This window comes from Asparagus officinalis, chromosome 5, assembly GCF_001876935.1.
Source record: "Asparagus officinalis chromosome 5, Aspof.V1, whole genome shotgun sequence".
Taxonomy (NCBI): domain Eukaryota; kingdom Viridiplantae; phylum Streptophyta; class Magnoliopsida; order Asparagales; family Asparagaceae; genus Asparagus; species Asparagus officinalis.
Window position 1 is genome coordinate 7,980,096 of NC_033798.1, and position 13,783 is coordinate 7,993,878.

Below are 13,783 nucleotides of genomic sequence, written 5' to 3' on the forward strand. Positions count from 1 at the left end.
ATTATCGTATCTACGACGTAGTAGTTATACAACGTCAATATGTTAAAAGAGAGATTTCCTAATATTTCAGTGTGTTAACATGCTATTCTCTTTTAGGCATTAAACATGAAACCTGATGCATTTATATAAAGAAGAAATTTTCTAAACAAACTCATTCATTTTTTTTTTCTAAAAATAGATCCCCTTGAGTTTTTTTTACAAAAATCGACCAATTTTGTCTTAATTCGGTTTCTAAATAATCGGGTTGTCAACCCCGACTATTTAGTACATAAAATGTTAGGGTTTATGGTTATAATTGGGGGTTTACAACCTTCTAAATAGTCGGGACTGCCTCACTATTTAGAAACCGAATTAAGATAAAATAGGTCTATTTTTGTAAATAAAACTCAAGAGGGTCTATTTTTAGAAAAAAAATATGAATGGATTTATTTAGAAAATTATATAAAACAGATGGATAACTCCATTTTGACATCAAATGAGTTCAAATGTTAATAGCATACCAGCAAGTTTCCCACGATGCCAAAAACAGGCTGTGTACATTAAATGAATTTCCTCATATGACATATAATACTCATTAATCCCTGAAAAAGTAACAAAGCTACTGAAACTTCATTCCTGGAGAATATCTTAAGATTCTCACCTGTTTTAAGCTATTGTTACAACTTACGACAGAAGAAATAAGAAAGAAAATACACTGTACAAAGGCAGTTTCTTGTGATTATCCAAAATGCGAGGGACGAACCACCCCAACGTAGGAGTGTTAAGTGACAGAAATAAATTTGCAATAACAAATAATATCTATCAACTACTGCAACCTAATTGCTATTTTCAGAAATGTAATTAGATTTCTATTTTTAAACATATACAATATTTACAGCACCCAATTTCACTGCAACTAAGCTGCAATTTATAAAATAAGAATAAAAAGTTTAAAAACTTAATGTCATGTCATCAAGCTAGTGAAGTCCAACGCGCAAACTGTAAGACTTTAAACTTCCACCAGAATAAATTTGAATTGTAATGGAATTTCTTGTAACAAAAGATGCAAATCCAACAACAACACTGAATTTGCATTTGGAAACACATTTCCTACAACAAAGTGCAAATATGCAAATGATAAGACTGGGAGCTAATTTCTATAATAACTGTCGCCTGCAAATTTTCTGCATGCAATCTGCATTTACAATTGCAGCATGCCAAATAGCCCCATAACGATTCTGTCATCCTTAAACACCCACAGACAAAAAAGTGTACGAGATATCTAACCAAACGTAAAATTTCTGCACTACCATTTGTTCAAAGAATGAAAGTGTGGACAATATAACCACTCACTGACACTGGCAATATCATGACTGCAATGCTAATCATTGCGGAATCTTCAGATTGCTAAAAAGAGATTTTTGGCCTTAAATGAAAACAACATGAGATTTACAGTTGCCGTCAGTAAAAATGTACAGGTGAGAAGCCACATTTGCCGATCCGCACTTTTAATTCGAAGCAGGGTTTTCACCTGAATGTAAAATTTAAATCACTGATCAGATATCTTAGAAACTGCATGAAGGCAATGTGAATAATAAAGAAAAGCCGCAAGTGTTGACATGTTTAATAATCAGATTGTATTTCATGTTTGCAGTAATGCAGATTATTAAAAATACACAGAATTGTGCCTTTTTGAGATGCAATGCTGTCACCTTTCATGATAGATAAATAGTTTAATATATCTTTTGATTTTATGCATTAGTCTAGAATTAGAAAATGATCTACAATAAGTACAATCCTTTTATTCTCATATGGAGACGATTATCAAATCAGTGCAGTTATTGAATAACTATTACTGAAGTAAAAGCATCCCCAACAAAGTAAATGAAATGAATGGGAAACACACATAAAGCATGTCCTTGATAACAAGAAAAATGTCAAAGGCTTAAAACTGAACTGAGACATACCACATTTCCAACGGATCACAGAGATGTCAAGAGAGAGAAGGATGCATTTGTTGGTTTTTATATTGCTGCCTCAGATAATAAGAAGGGGATATCTAGGAAGTGACCCTCAAGAAGGGAATTTCAAACATCAGTATCATAACAAATACAAAATGAATAGCTAGTGTTGCTTGTTTCCAATATAGCCTAATCTCTGTGTACAACAAAGCCTGTGATGAAACGAGGAACTCTACTACCAAGTCAGATTGCTCTTAGTTCAAGCAGAACTTTCCTTAAATATTTTCCACAAGGTCACATCTTTGAAATCAAATATTTCCAACATAGAACTCATTATTGGTGAGTCATCAACTATCTAAGTTGATGACTCATTGACCAAAAACATCAACCAGTATTCCAATCAGGAAGTTAAAATCTCACCATAATTTATGCATTCAAATTCTAAACAATAATAAGAACATAAGCGGCATTCAAAATATTATATACTAAAAGAAGCCCATAAGAAGCAAAAACAAGCTACAAAGGAGTCTTCCAAAGCCAGCTGTGGAAATGTAGGACGAATCATGGATAAATGAAGCATATGTAACTTTTATTTATGATCTTGACCGGAACAACTGTCACTGATTTACATTTGCTCCTCAAACAATTCTATTTAAAAGACCCATAGCTCACCAAGGATGCTTTATGGAGTACACCGCCTTTTCTCCATATTCAGGAGACCAAATTATTCTCATTACGGGTTGGCGTTCTCGAGTACAAGGATGAAAGTCTTTGTTGTCGTTTGCAGTTGACAACTAAAAAGGCTCACATTGTAAATTGAGTTATGTGATAGTCACAGCCATAGGAGTTTATAGGCAAATGCACAGGGGTATTCGTTTGGAAAAATAGGCTTCATACAGGTCATAAGAATCAATAAGCCACTTAACCACCAAGGCAAGGGCTTATTCTAAGCAACAAATTTTCAAGGTTTGAGGGTTCAAAACCAAAAGTAGACAGTTGCAAATATCATAGTGAGAGAATTAAAAGATAAAGCAAATGTCATCATACATCTATTATAGCACTTGTACAAAACTGGAGCATCGCATCCATCCATGATAAGGGATTGTAAAGCTAGCTCCTTAGATCCTTAGATCCTTGAGGGGATTTCACTAGTAGGGAATAACATCTAAGAAGTCAGTGCAATACTAGTTCCAGAAATGACCTCTCAAGAAAGGAAATTTCAGTGGTAGGACATATCACCTGTCTATACGCTGGTACCTGCTTCCCTGAACTTATACTTCTTCCAGGTACCTAACTTTTCATTTTTTTCGGCCATCAAATATGCATTCATTGATTCTTCCATCATAAGCCTTTTGAACACAGTTTTGATACAAGAGATGAGATCCTAGACAATGCATGGAGAATCCTGAGGATTTCAAGTATCTTGAGAAAAGAGGGGTGTTAGGATGGTCCGATTAAACACTACTTTAGTTCTCGGAAACTTGCCATGGAACAGATGAAATCTTTAGTCAATCTCTCAGTTACGTGTTCTTCATATCATCAAGAACTAGTATTCTTTTTCTTCTCTTTCCAAATCAATTACAGAATCTTTCAATCTCTTATTTAACTGAATAAGCAATGGAAAGGACTCTAACAGCTAGTTTTGACTAAAAAGTCAAAAAGTTTTATCGATATCTATTATAGGCAAATAATTTTAACGGGATCCTACCAATGGTTTTGTGCTATCAAGGAAACATTTGAAGCCTAGACAAGCAAAAAGAATTATTCAGAAAGTTTTTCCAATAATCCCAAACAAGGCATAAGAGATGATAGAAAATATCCAGATTTTGTCATAGTACGCTTCCAATTACCTAATTCTTATGTTTGTCACAAGTTCCAACCAACTCTTTCGAATGAAACTAGCAAATTGTTGGCTGATGTAAGTTTCTTAATTGGGCTAATTTCACAAAAGCCCCTAAACTTTGGGCGTTTTGCATATAACCCCCCATACTTTTTTTTATCTGAAACCCCCCCTGAACTTTGGGGTGTCTCGCAAACCCCCCTTGAACTTTAACCTTTCTCATTGGAACCCCTACCTATAATTGGGGTTTGTTAAACCCTTTATGAATTAGGCTTTTCAAATTTTAGTGCCTTGGTTGAAAAGAACAGATCATCAATATTTTGAGAATAAATGGGATCTAACGACATATATATTTATTAAAGAGAAGTAAATGTATAGTTATTGACAAATTGATTTCCTCAGTAACAACTAACAAGTATGTACAGAATGTGGGGGATTCGTTTTAAGTGAAATAGGTTTCAATGCAAGACAAACCGTTGACAGACCTTTGCTCTTTGATAAGAGGCAAACAGATCATTAACAACCTATGTTGCACGAAAAAAGGTACGGGTACGGGTGCGGGAGACCGTAAATTTGTAAAATATAGGTTACAGAGACACGTCTACATTACATACATTTAAATTAATAATTTATATAAGATCATTATTGTTTGTCAATTCTTGTGTTATTAAATTAAGATTCTTATCACATTTCTAAGTTTCTTTGATTATGTTGATTATTATAAATTGGAAACTGCTCATTTTTTAACTAGACACTTAAACGTTCCTTTAAAATCATAGTTTTGAACAAGGGTATGGGATGAAACGAACTCGACCCATGTCTAACGAGTTTTAAGAAATGGATGGGAAGTGTATGATATATTTCCAGAAGAGCATGACAAGTAGGGGTGCCAAACGTTTCGGATTTATCCGAACCAATCCGCATCCATATCCGAATGGATGCGGATATGGTAAGCTATTTTTAAAACCGGGTTGCGGATACGGATTCGGTTTCGGATTTTTTCGGATACGGATTCGAATACAGATATAAGGGTTGCGGATACGGATTCAGATCGTATCAAAGTTCCAAACCCGTAACCACTAACACAAAACCCAACTACAAAAGTAACAAAGTTACAAAACCCTAGCCTCCACTGGACTCCAGCCTCCCACTCAATTTCTACAACCAACGATCACGAGTCTCCCGACGCCGCCGTACCGCATAGGTTCGCTCGCGGCCAGTTCGCATCGGCGTTGTCAGTCCCGCGTCAGATCCCCCGTTGTCGCGTCAGATCCACCGTCATCGCGTCAGATATGGATCGCCTCGTCAGATCCCGCGTCGTCTCGGCCAAGGTCGCCCGCCTCGTCAAGTTCGCCCCCGCCCGTGTTTAAAATCAATTCATGAGTGTCATCGACAAGCTTCAAGGTAAGTAGAAACTAGAAAGATTTGGTATTTTATCAGACTGATAACCTACAGGTTAATGTTAACCAATGGTTCTGCTGTAGACACTTCCATTAAAGAATTTTTTTTATTTATTTAAGCAATGTGAATGATGAACTGAATGATTACCAACTTCTCTTTACTAAAGCTCAGACAACAAATTGGTGGAAATTGATCATGTTTAGTTTATTGGCAAGTAAACTGAGAGCTTGGCTGAAAATGTGTTTTGAGCGTAAACTTAGGTGATTTTGTGTGTGCGTTTGATCCAGAGCCTGGAGAACTTGGTTTTACATACATTTACTTTGTCAATTTGTGATTATAAGTGTCATATTCTACTTAAATTTTGCCTTGATCGGATTTGCTTTGTCAATTTGTGATTATAAGTGTCATCGACAAGCTTTGTCAAATATCCATTTCATATCCGTGATCGTATCCGATCTGATTCTCTAATATACGAACCATATCCATTTCCAATGAGTGTGGCTATGGTTAAGTTTTTTTCTTACCGAAGATAATCCATATCTGTATCCGTATCTGTTTATAAAAAGCGGATATGGATATGATAAGTGTCATATCTGAACCGTATCCGCACCGATAACACCGTCACCCCTAATGGCAAGTGTTTTAAATTAAAACATACATCATTTAGTTGACCACATGTCTGAATAAATGTATGCATATATCAAAGGAGTCTCCATGAAGTTTGGGTACGGGTACGAATTGGGTATGCGTCTGGTACAGAAGAGGCTTCATGATAGGAGTACCCAGGGTAACATAGTTAACAACTTACAAACAATTGATTGACTGATGAAGCGATAGAAGTGTCTGTTAAGTTAGCACCTTACGCAGGAGGTAACTATTTGTGTGTTTCCCAAGTAGAAGAAGGGTTAATCACATTGCTCTAGCTACTTTAATATATTTATTTTGTGATGAAGCGAATTGTAAAATTTTAATTCCAACTTTATTTTCTGCTGAAAATTAATCACAGAAAGAGTGCCCTGATGGCAAACTTGAGTGGATAAAAGTAAGAGCACAAAATCGTGCTAAGATTTTAGGCTGTAACATGTAAATGACCATGTTTCTCGCTTGTATTCACCTTTCAAAAGTATTTTCTTGATTCTCACCAGAAAAAGGTTTGAGAAGAAGTTGATGAGTTGCAAAAATCATTAACTTCTGAATTTGTAAATAATTGTCATATTATATAGATATAATACATACTGTGAGAATGCTTAAAAATGAATTTTGACTTGACAGATAATGCTTAAAAAACAAATTTTGACCTGACAAACTCAAGGCAATGTTTTATGGTTATCAACTCACTATCCAGACTTATGTAAATTGAAATATATTAAATATTCACAAAATTTACAGGAAAAATAAATTTCATAAGTCAATTTGTTTACATACTAATCCTCTTCCCAACTTGATCTTAAAAATGAAGTTTTTCTGCTGGAGCAGGTCAAAGTCGATCAAATTAGTATACATGACCCAGTGAGAGGCAGATGTCTCTCCATTACTCAGCATGACTCAAAATCTAGGACATGTGAACAGTTATCATGTGAAGCTATGACATGTACTTATCACGTGTATCAGATACAACATTCTCCCTGAGTCATCATTGTTTCGTGTATACTCTTCTCAGGATTACGTTATATGTGTCTACTGAAATGCCATGCCTATGTGCATGTTTGTGTCTGTAATAATTAGCTCAAAATTAATAACTTTACCATAAACGTTAAACACACATACAACTATGAACACATGAGTCTTAGCTTAGGGGTTTGGTACAATCTAATTAGTTTAAAGTCTTTATATTATAGGAAAATCAAACATCAATTAACCATGATTATTACCTTATATCAATATTTCCTTTGCTTTTCCACACTAAGCATTTGTCAACTATGTCCTACCTCCTACTTATTTTTTTCTAGAACTTCTTTTTTCAGTCAGAACTGTCAAATTCACATTTATCTCATGTATGCATGACTTCCTAAACTCACCAAGTTGACTTAACAAGAATCAGATATTAAAATTGCATAACTTGGGTAGGAGAAAAGACTTCATTGTTCCTCTCTATGCAGCACGAGATTCGTGCGTGATACTGTATACCATTGTGTGTAAATAATCTAATATAAGTAGGTTTATGCTAATTCACTAATTGATAATTATGTCATATAAATTTGTATGGTTCGTGCACTTGTCTAATATACTTGTTTGGATGAACAAAGCAAACAATTGTGAAGTTAGAATCTATATATTGTCGAAGTAAATCAAGAATGTGCACAGTATAAAATAAAAGGGTTAAAATATCATCCATTTATATATTAATTATAATATTATAGTCACTTACTTTTCAAATTTCACTTAAAACTTCTAAACATTATGTTGAACCCCTCTACTTCTTGCCTTCTGAAAATTCCACACTTCATGCAGCATAACGAAAAACTCATGCAGATGATATCATTGTGCAAACACAAAACAACATAAATTTTAATTTCATGTGATCAAGATCTAGCATCAACATCCCCAGAATTGCAGTGAGTTGAAGTATCTGAAATTAGAAATATTTTAGAATATTGGTTTAAATGCATAGATTAAGCACTGCATGTATTCTAAATGCCTAATTGTGAAAGCCTTTGTTCGGTGACATTTTGAACCAAGTGCTTACAATAAGAATACAATTACAGCCACGTAAAGTATCTGCAATAAGCCCTTTTCCCAATTCTTGTGATAAAACCCCTTCAAATACTCATCTAAAATAACCTCATGAAAAGTTCAAAAAACATTTACCTAAAATTCCTGCAATCTAAAATGAATTACATCTTGTTGTGGTCGGGAGAACCGAGACAGAGCCAATATGCATGGCAGATGAAGGTGGAGGGCCAGGATAACAGAGATGGTAGAGAAAGCAAGGGCAGGTAGACAGATATAATTGGTTGTAAGATCCATAACGTGGGGAGTCATGCAAACTGATATTTAGTTTTTAGGTTTCTGAATTTTCCAACTGTTACCCCTTATATACATGTCTTTAGGTTTCTGAATTTTCCAAGTTATAAGGACCTTGTTGGATTTTTTTCAATCTGCGACTCGCAATGGGTATAACCAAAAAGTTAAACCAAAAGCCTGGTTTTCTTAAATAATAGTAATAGATTACCAGCAGTTGTGCTTTAGAGAAAGAAATATTACCTAAAGCTTGTTTAATGATTATAAATCTAACACATTCATACAGTTACCTGTGCTAACTTAGTTGGGTGTATAAACCACAAAGTTCATCATTGCAAAACAGATGAGTGCATAGAAGCAAAACATACCCAATAAGTCCCTACACATAATACAATACTGATGTTTGTTAAATGGCTGGATGAACCTCTCTCTTAAATCAACTCTAGTAGGGCCCCATCTCCTCTATCAAGTAAGTGAACCTTTTTATCAATTCATAGTGCTTTGTGGTGTCCCTAGTTCTAGAAGATTACCAACTATGATAAGCATGAACATATATACCAGAAAAAACTGAACGGTAGGCATATCGAGACTAGACAAAAAGATGTCTAACAATACAGTAGTTGCAGCATTTCATTTTGAATCTTCAAAAAGCTATAAACCGCATTAACAATTACATCCATCCATCATCACATCATACAACTTACCGATACACTGAGTTACTAAGAATGGTTAAAAACATGTTCATCAATAAGTTAATTGCAGCGGAAATCCAACATGAAGGAAATATTAGGGAAGAAAATTCAGGAAATATGCCCTTGAGATCGCTCGACAATGTTTGTTTAGTCAGAAATAATAATAAGTGATAACTTCAATAACCACGTAACTTAATCAATAAAATTTCAAATTTGGCATGCACAGGCTAGAAATACAATCAAGAAAGTTGAAACAGTTGCATTAATCAATTTCAAAGATTACCTTGGTCAATCCTGCAGTATAAACATGTAGGAAATGGTGTAGCAAACCCAGTATTCACAATAAGCTGGCACTCAAGAGTCCAACTGCCCGTTCTCTGCTGAAGGTTTCATCCTGATAATCTTCATTTGTGGAGTTCTGTTGACAAAGCATTGTGTTTCCACCCAAGGGATTTAACTCAAGAGGCTGCCAACTCATGGCATCACCTTGACCCCCACCACCTGATGATGGGTCAATATATGGCTGAATATTCTCCATGTTCGCTCTGAAATCATTACAAACAGGTATACTTTCTGTCACTAGGACAGATGACATATCAGCATTAAGATCAGGATTCAAATCATATCCACCAGAACCATCCGGAACTGTATCTTCAATAGCAGGACAGATTGCATCGTTTCCTGCTCCAGTCTCGGGCTGATCTGCAGCATCTTTTCTAGGCCTCTTCCATTTCTTTGTGGATGAGGTACCATCATCCTCAAAATCTTCCTCCTCCCTGTCCCTATGCCTATAAACCCACAATTTTCTATCTGAATCAAACCGTACACAAGGATCACGCTCATAATGCAATCTGTCTAAAGCTCCACTAACAACTTGGTTAACTTTTTCGTCCGAAACCTCTTCAACAATGTATTGGGAATCCCTGATTAGAGTACAAACATCTGCTCTGGTTCCAATACTGCCGGGCAGCCTCGCAGCTGCATCTCTCACAAGACAAAGAATAGTGACATGTGGCGGACGATCAGTTTTAAGCATAAAATGGTCTCGAGCCTTTGATGTTGGCTTACCACCTCCCCTTCTCAGTGGAGCAACAATAGATTTTTTCCCATCAACAGCAGTATAAGAAAAGGCCCTGTCCGGAATTAAGTACCTCAGTAGTTCCTCTTTACGAAAATATTCCCGCACTTCTTCAGAGCTTGGGTTAATAGTGTTAAGACTCTTCTGAGCTCTTAGGTCTCTGAATCTTTCCTTCTCATCCAACTGGAGAAACATCGCCGCAGGTGGTGGGGGAAGGCTTCCTATTTGCTTAAGGGTCTCCTGGCCACTCTTTAGCCAATTGGCAAAGGAATCGACCAGCTTCACAAGAGTTTTATGGGGAAGACCCCATGCTTCAGGAGAAGTTTCCTCTTCGATAGTATCATTATCAGATGAGCTAGAAGAAACAGGACCCACCCAGGACCAACTTTTATTTGATTTCTTATATGATACAAGTGCCTTCCAAGCCTTTGCTCCTAGTGGCGCTGTCCTCGATGAAAATATCTTCAGAACGCCTCTGACCAAATCCTGAAGAGGTTCCTGTGTTTCGAGAATGCAAGGATCTCCTGGGTTTGATCTGACTCGATTAACAATCTCTTGAAGTGTAAAAGAAGGTATATTGTCATGCGCTGCAGACTCTGGAGCATTGACATCCAAATTCTCAAGAGAGTTAGGCAAGTCTGTATTATTGATTGGCTGAAGTGCTTCATTCTCTTCGCTTCTTGGTTTTAGTTTGACATCACCCTTATCAAGATTATTGACAATATCTGCAGTATCTTCCACAGTAGTAGTAGTCATCGCCTTCCGGATAGCTGAAAGGAGGTGTATAATGGAGAATGAAAAGCCAGTGTGTTTAGAGGGAGTGATCAGTGTGAATGGCTTCTTCTGAGGCTTTGGCTTCAGTTCAACGTCAGCTGTTTCTACTTCTGGTATCATTTTATCTGGAGTTGAAACAGATGGAACAGTTACAGCATCTGCTTTCTTTTTTCCCTTCTTCTTAATGGAATTTGACTCATCAATCAGCAGCATAGGACTAGATTGTGGGTAAGAAGATTCCTCAGTCTCATCTTCATTATTAACATCAGCATACCCTTTTCGTTTCTTAGTCACAGAATTGCATCCTAACAAGGGCATAATCGGTCTGCCATAGTGATTGGCCCCAGTGGTAAGAGTATCAGTCACCATCACCATCTGGCCATCAGGACAAGGAGAGGTTCGACCCGGATACTCTGCATATTCATCCAGTATGCCACGTCCATAATCACGCATATAAGTTGACTCTGAAGAATGGTCCAGAACAACAGGACCTTTCCTCTTTTTATCTGCTGTATATGACTTATGCCATGGCTTCTGCAACTTTCCAATAGGATGCGGTGCCAGAGTTTTCTTAACCAACACAACATCTTCCACATAATTGGGATCAGCTGTTTTACTTTTATGATTTCCTTGGGAAATATCTACCTTTGTAATCTTCCCGCTCTTCTTAGAATCATACGCTGTCCTCTTGCTGGCACCAGTTGGATACCCAAATTTGTTCGGGTATGGACTTAATTCTCCATCTTCCTCAAGCTTCTCAGAGGAATCAGATTCTGTCTCATCACTCTGGCTGAACATAGTACCAACCAAAGAGTACTCTTTCGCAATCCCACCATTATAAGCAGATTTGGCTTTGAAGTTTCCCTGTACTGTCTTGACATACGAGTCACTTTCATTAGGTTTCCATTTCTTGTTTTTAATCATGGACTCCTGAGCTTTAACTTGTCGCCCCAAGGGAATGACGTCTTTAACTTGATGCCCCCGATTTTTAACAGGATACATCCAATCTTTGGCAGGATACTTGGCGTTGCTCATAGTTTCAAGGGAATGAGGGTTATAGGCAGCTATGGTGACCCCTTGACTGGGAATCCTACTCTTGTTGCTATATTGTGGCAGCCCAACATTGCCCTTGATTTGTACATCACCAAACTGATCTTCCATAACCCTAGCATTTTGTTTCAATAGCTCCCTGTTTCCTGATTTCGGCAATCTAGCCCTAGCATTCAATGCCTGAGAGTGCTCCTCGTAAGCATCCTCTTCTTCTTCCTCGGCCTCATCCTCACCCTTCCTTATCTGATTCCAAGCCTTTCGACTGCCTCCTAAATCAAACCTGTCCACTTGACCCCTTCGAGGAAAACCCAAAAGCCCCTTGGAAGTCTTATCTTTCTTCTTGAAATCACACTTGCCAGACGAAGGGTACTGATCCTCAACACCCATGTACTCCATTTTCATAGAAGCTTTTGTAGGAGCAACCTTCAGAATGCCCTTTGAATTTTCTTTCCCAAACCTCATTGGCTCTGAAGTCATCTTAAGCCTTTTATCCAACAAAGCCTCGTCCGAATTGTCCAAATCAGTCTCTGACCCAACATCCCCATTCCTTTCAAAAACCAAACTCCTCTGACTTCTGAAAATGTTCAAAAGCCGCAATCTTTCCTCAATCCCATACCCTGAACAGTTCCTCCAAGCATCCTGAATTTTAAAGATACCCCCCACCATCGAATTCTGATACTTTCTGAGCGAATGGTAATACTCTCTATTTCGAAAGAAACTCAAACCTCTACGATAAAGCACCACTCTTGGATCCAACATCCCACCTTTCAACTTACTAAACAAATCATGAATAGGACTCCCAAAGTGGAAATTTTTACCAGAAAAAAGCTCCGTTAGGGTTCGGGCTAGAGTTTCTTGGTCCATATCGGGTAAGAAAGCCGATAGGCCAAACCTCTCCTCCTCAGTTAAACACTCATTCCAAGTTTCCAACGAAAGAACTGAACTTAGATCAGGGAGATCAAAAATCTCAAAAGGAACAGAAAAGCTCTGGTTACCGACTTGACATAGCTCTGAATTAGCCTCACCAAGTTCAGATAGATCGAATTCATCGGACTCCATGCCCGAATCCGCATCCGAAGGATCCGATTCCATGCCCAAATCCGAAGAATCCGAGACCTCCTCCTCATCGTCGGACTCATCGGCGGAGATCATCTCCGGCGAGTCGTCGCCGTCGAATCTCGAGACCCTACCGCTAGTGGACTTCACAATCGCCATCAGCTCCCAAACCCTAACCCTAATTTAACAAAAGAGGGCACAATTAAAGGAGGGAACCCTAGATTAGAGGCGGGCGGAGGGAGGGCGGAGGAGAGAGCGTACCGAGAAAGTGACGATCGACGGCGCCTTCGAACGGTTATTGAAACCCTAGGAGAGAGAAAGTGGTTGAATAGAGAGAGAGGAGAGAGAAAGAGAGAGGGGAGGAGGAAGAAGATGGTGACGTGGAGAATTGTTGGTGGAGATAAAAAGGGGGAGGAGGGAAGGGGTCAATGTGTAAATAAGCAAAGGTTGGGGGAGGATAAGGGAAGAAAGGGGGAGGAGAGAGAAAGAGAACGAAGGCGTGTTTGGAGAAGAGGAGAGGAGAGAGAGAAGAGAGAGAGGGAGGGAGACGGCGACACCATCACCGAAACCGAGACGAGTTCGGTAGCGTATCGGGTTGGATCGTAACGGAGATGCATAATCGTGACCGTTGGATTTGTTGGATAGAGTGAGATCGGCCATTGATTCGAATTAGTCTGTTAGGAAAGATTAAGCGGGAAAGGCCTATGACTGTATGGAAGAGGGAGTGATATGTGGACGGGGACTCCTATGTAGTGTGTAAATATGATTTCAAGCGATAACTTTTCGAAAAATAATTTCCTTTTAAATAAGAACAAAATATATGGTTTTGGAGATAAAATAAGGGTTCACCAATTTTATAGAATTGCTTGCTTTGCAGAAAATTGCAATTGCAACTGTGGTTACGATTTTATAAGAAGTAGATGGGGTTGCGTTTGCGGTTCTAACACAGTTTATAATTGTAATTGCGATTTTATAGAAAGTAGATGCACTT

The 13,783-nt window shown here is 37.9% G+C and overlaps 1 protein-coding gene across 1 annotated transcript; it reads right to left on the reverse strand.

The window, feature by feature from the left end:
- On the reverse strand, positions 1,006–13,473 carry LOC109840969. Its single transcript, XM_020409808.1, has 3 exons — positions 13,054–13,473; positions 9,118–12,970; positions 1,006–1,510 (listed from the first exon to the last, which is right to left on the reverse strand). Exon 2 carries the CDS (start codon positions 12,949–12,951, stop codon positions 9,172–9,174), a length of 3,780 nt encoding a protein of 1,259 aa, XP_020265397.1. The 5' UTR covers positions 12,952–12,970; positions 13,054–13,473; the 3' UTR covers positions 1,006–1,510; positions 9,118–9,171.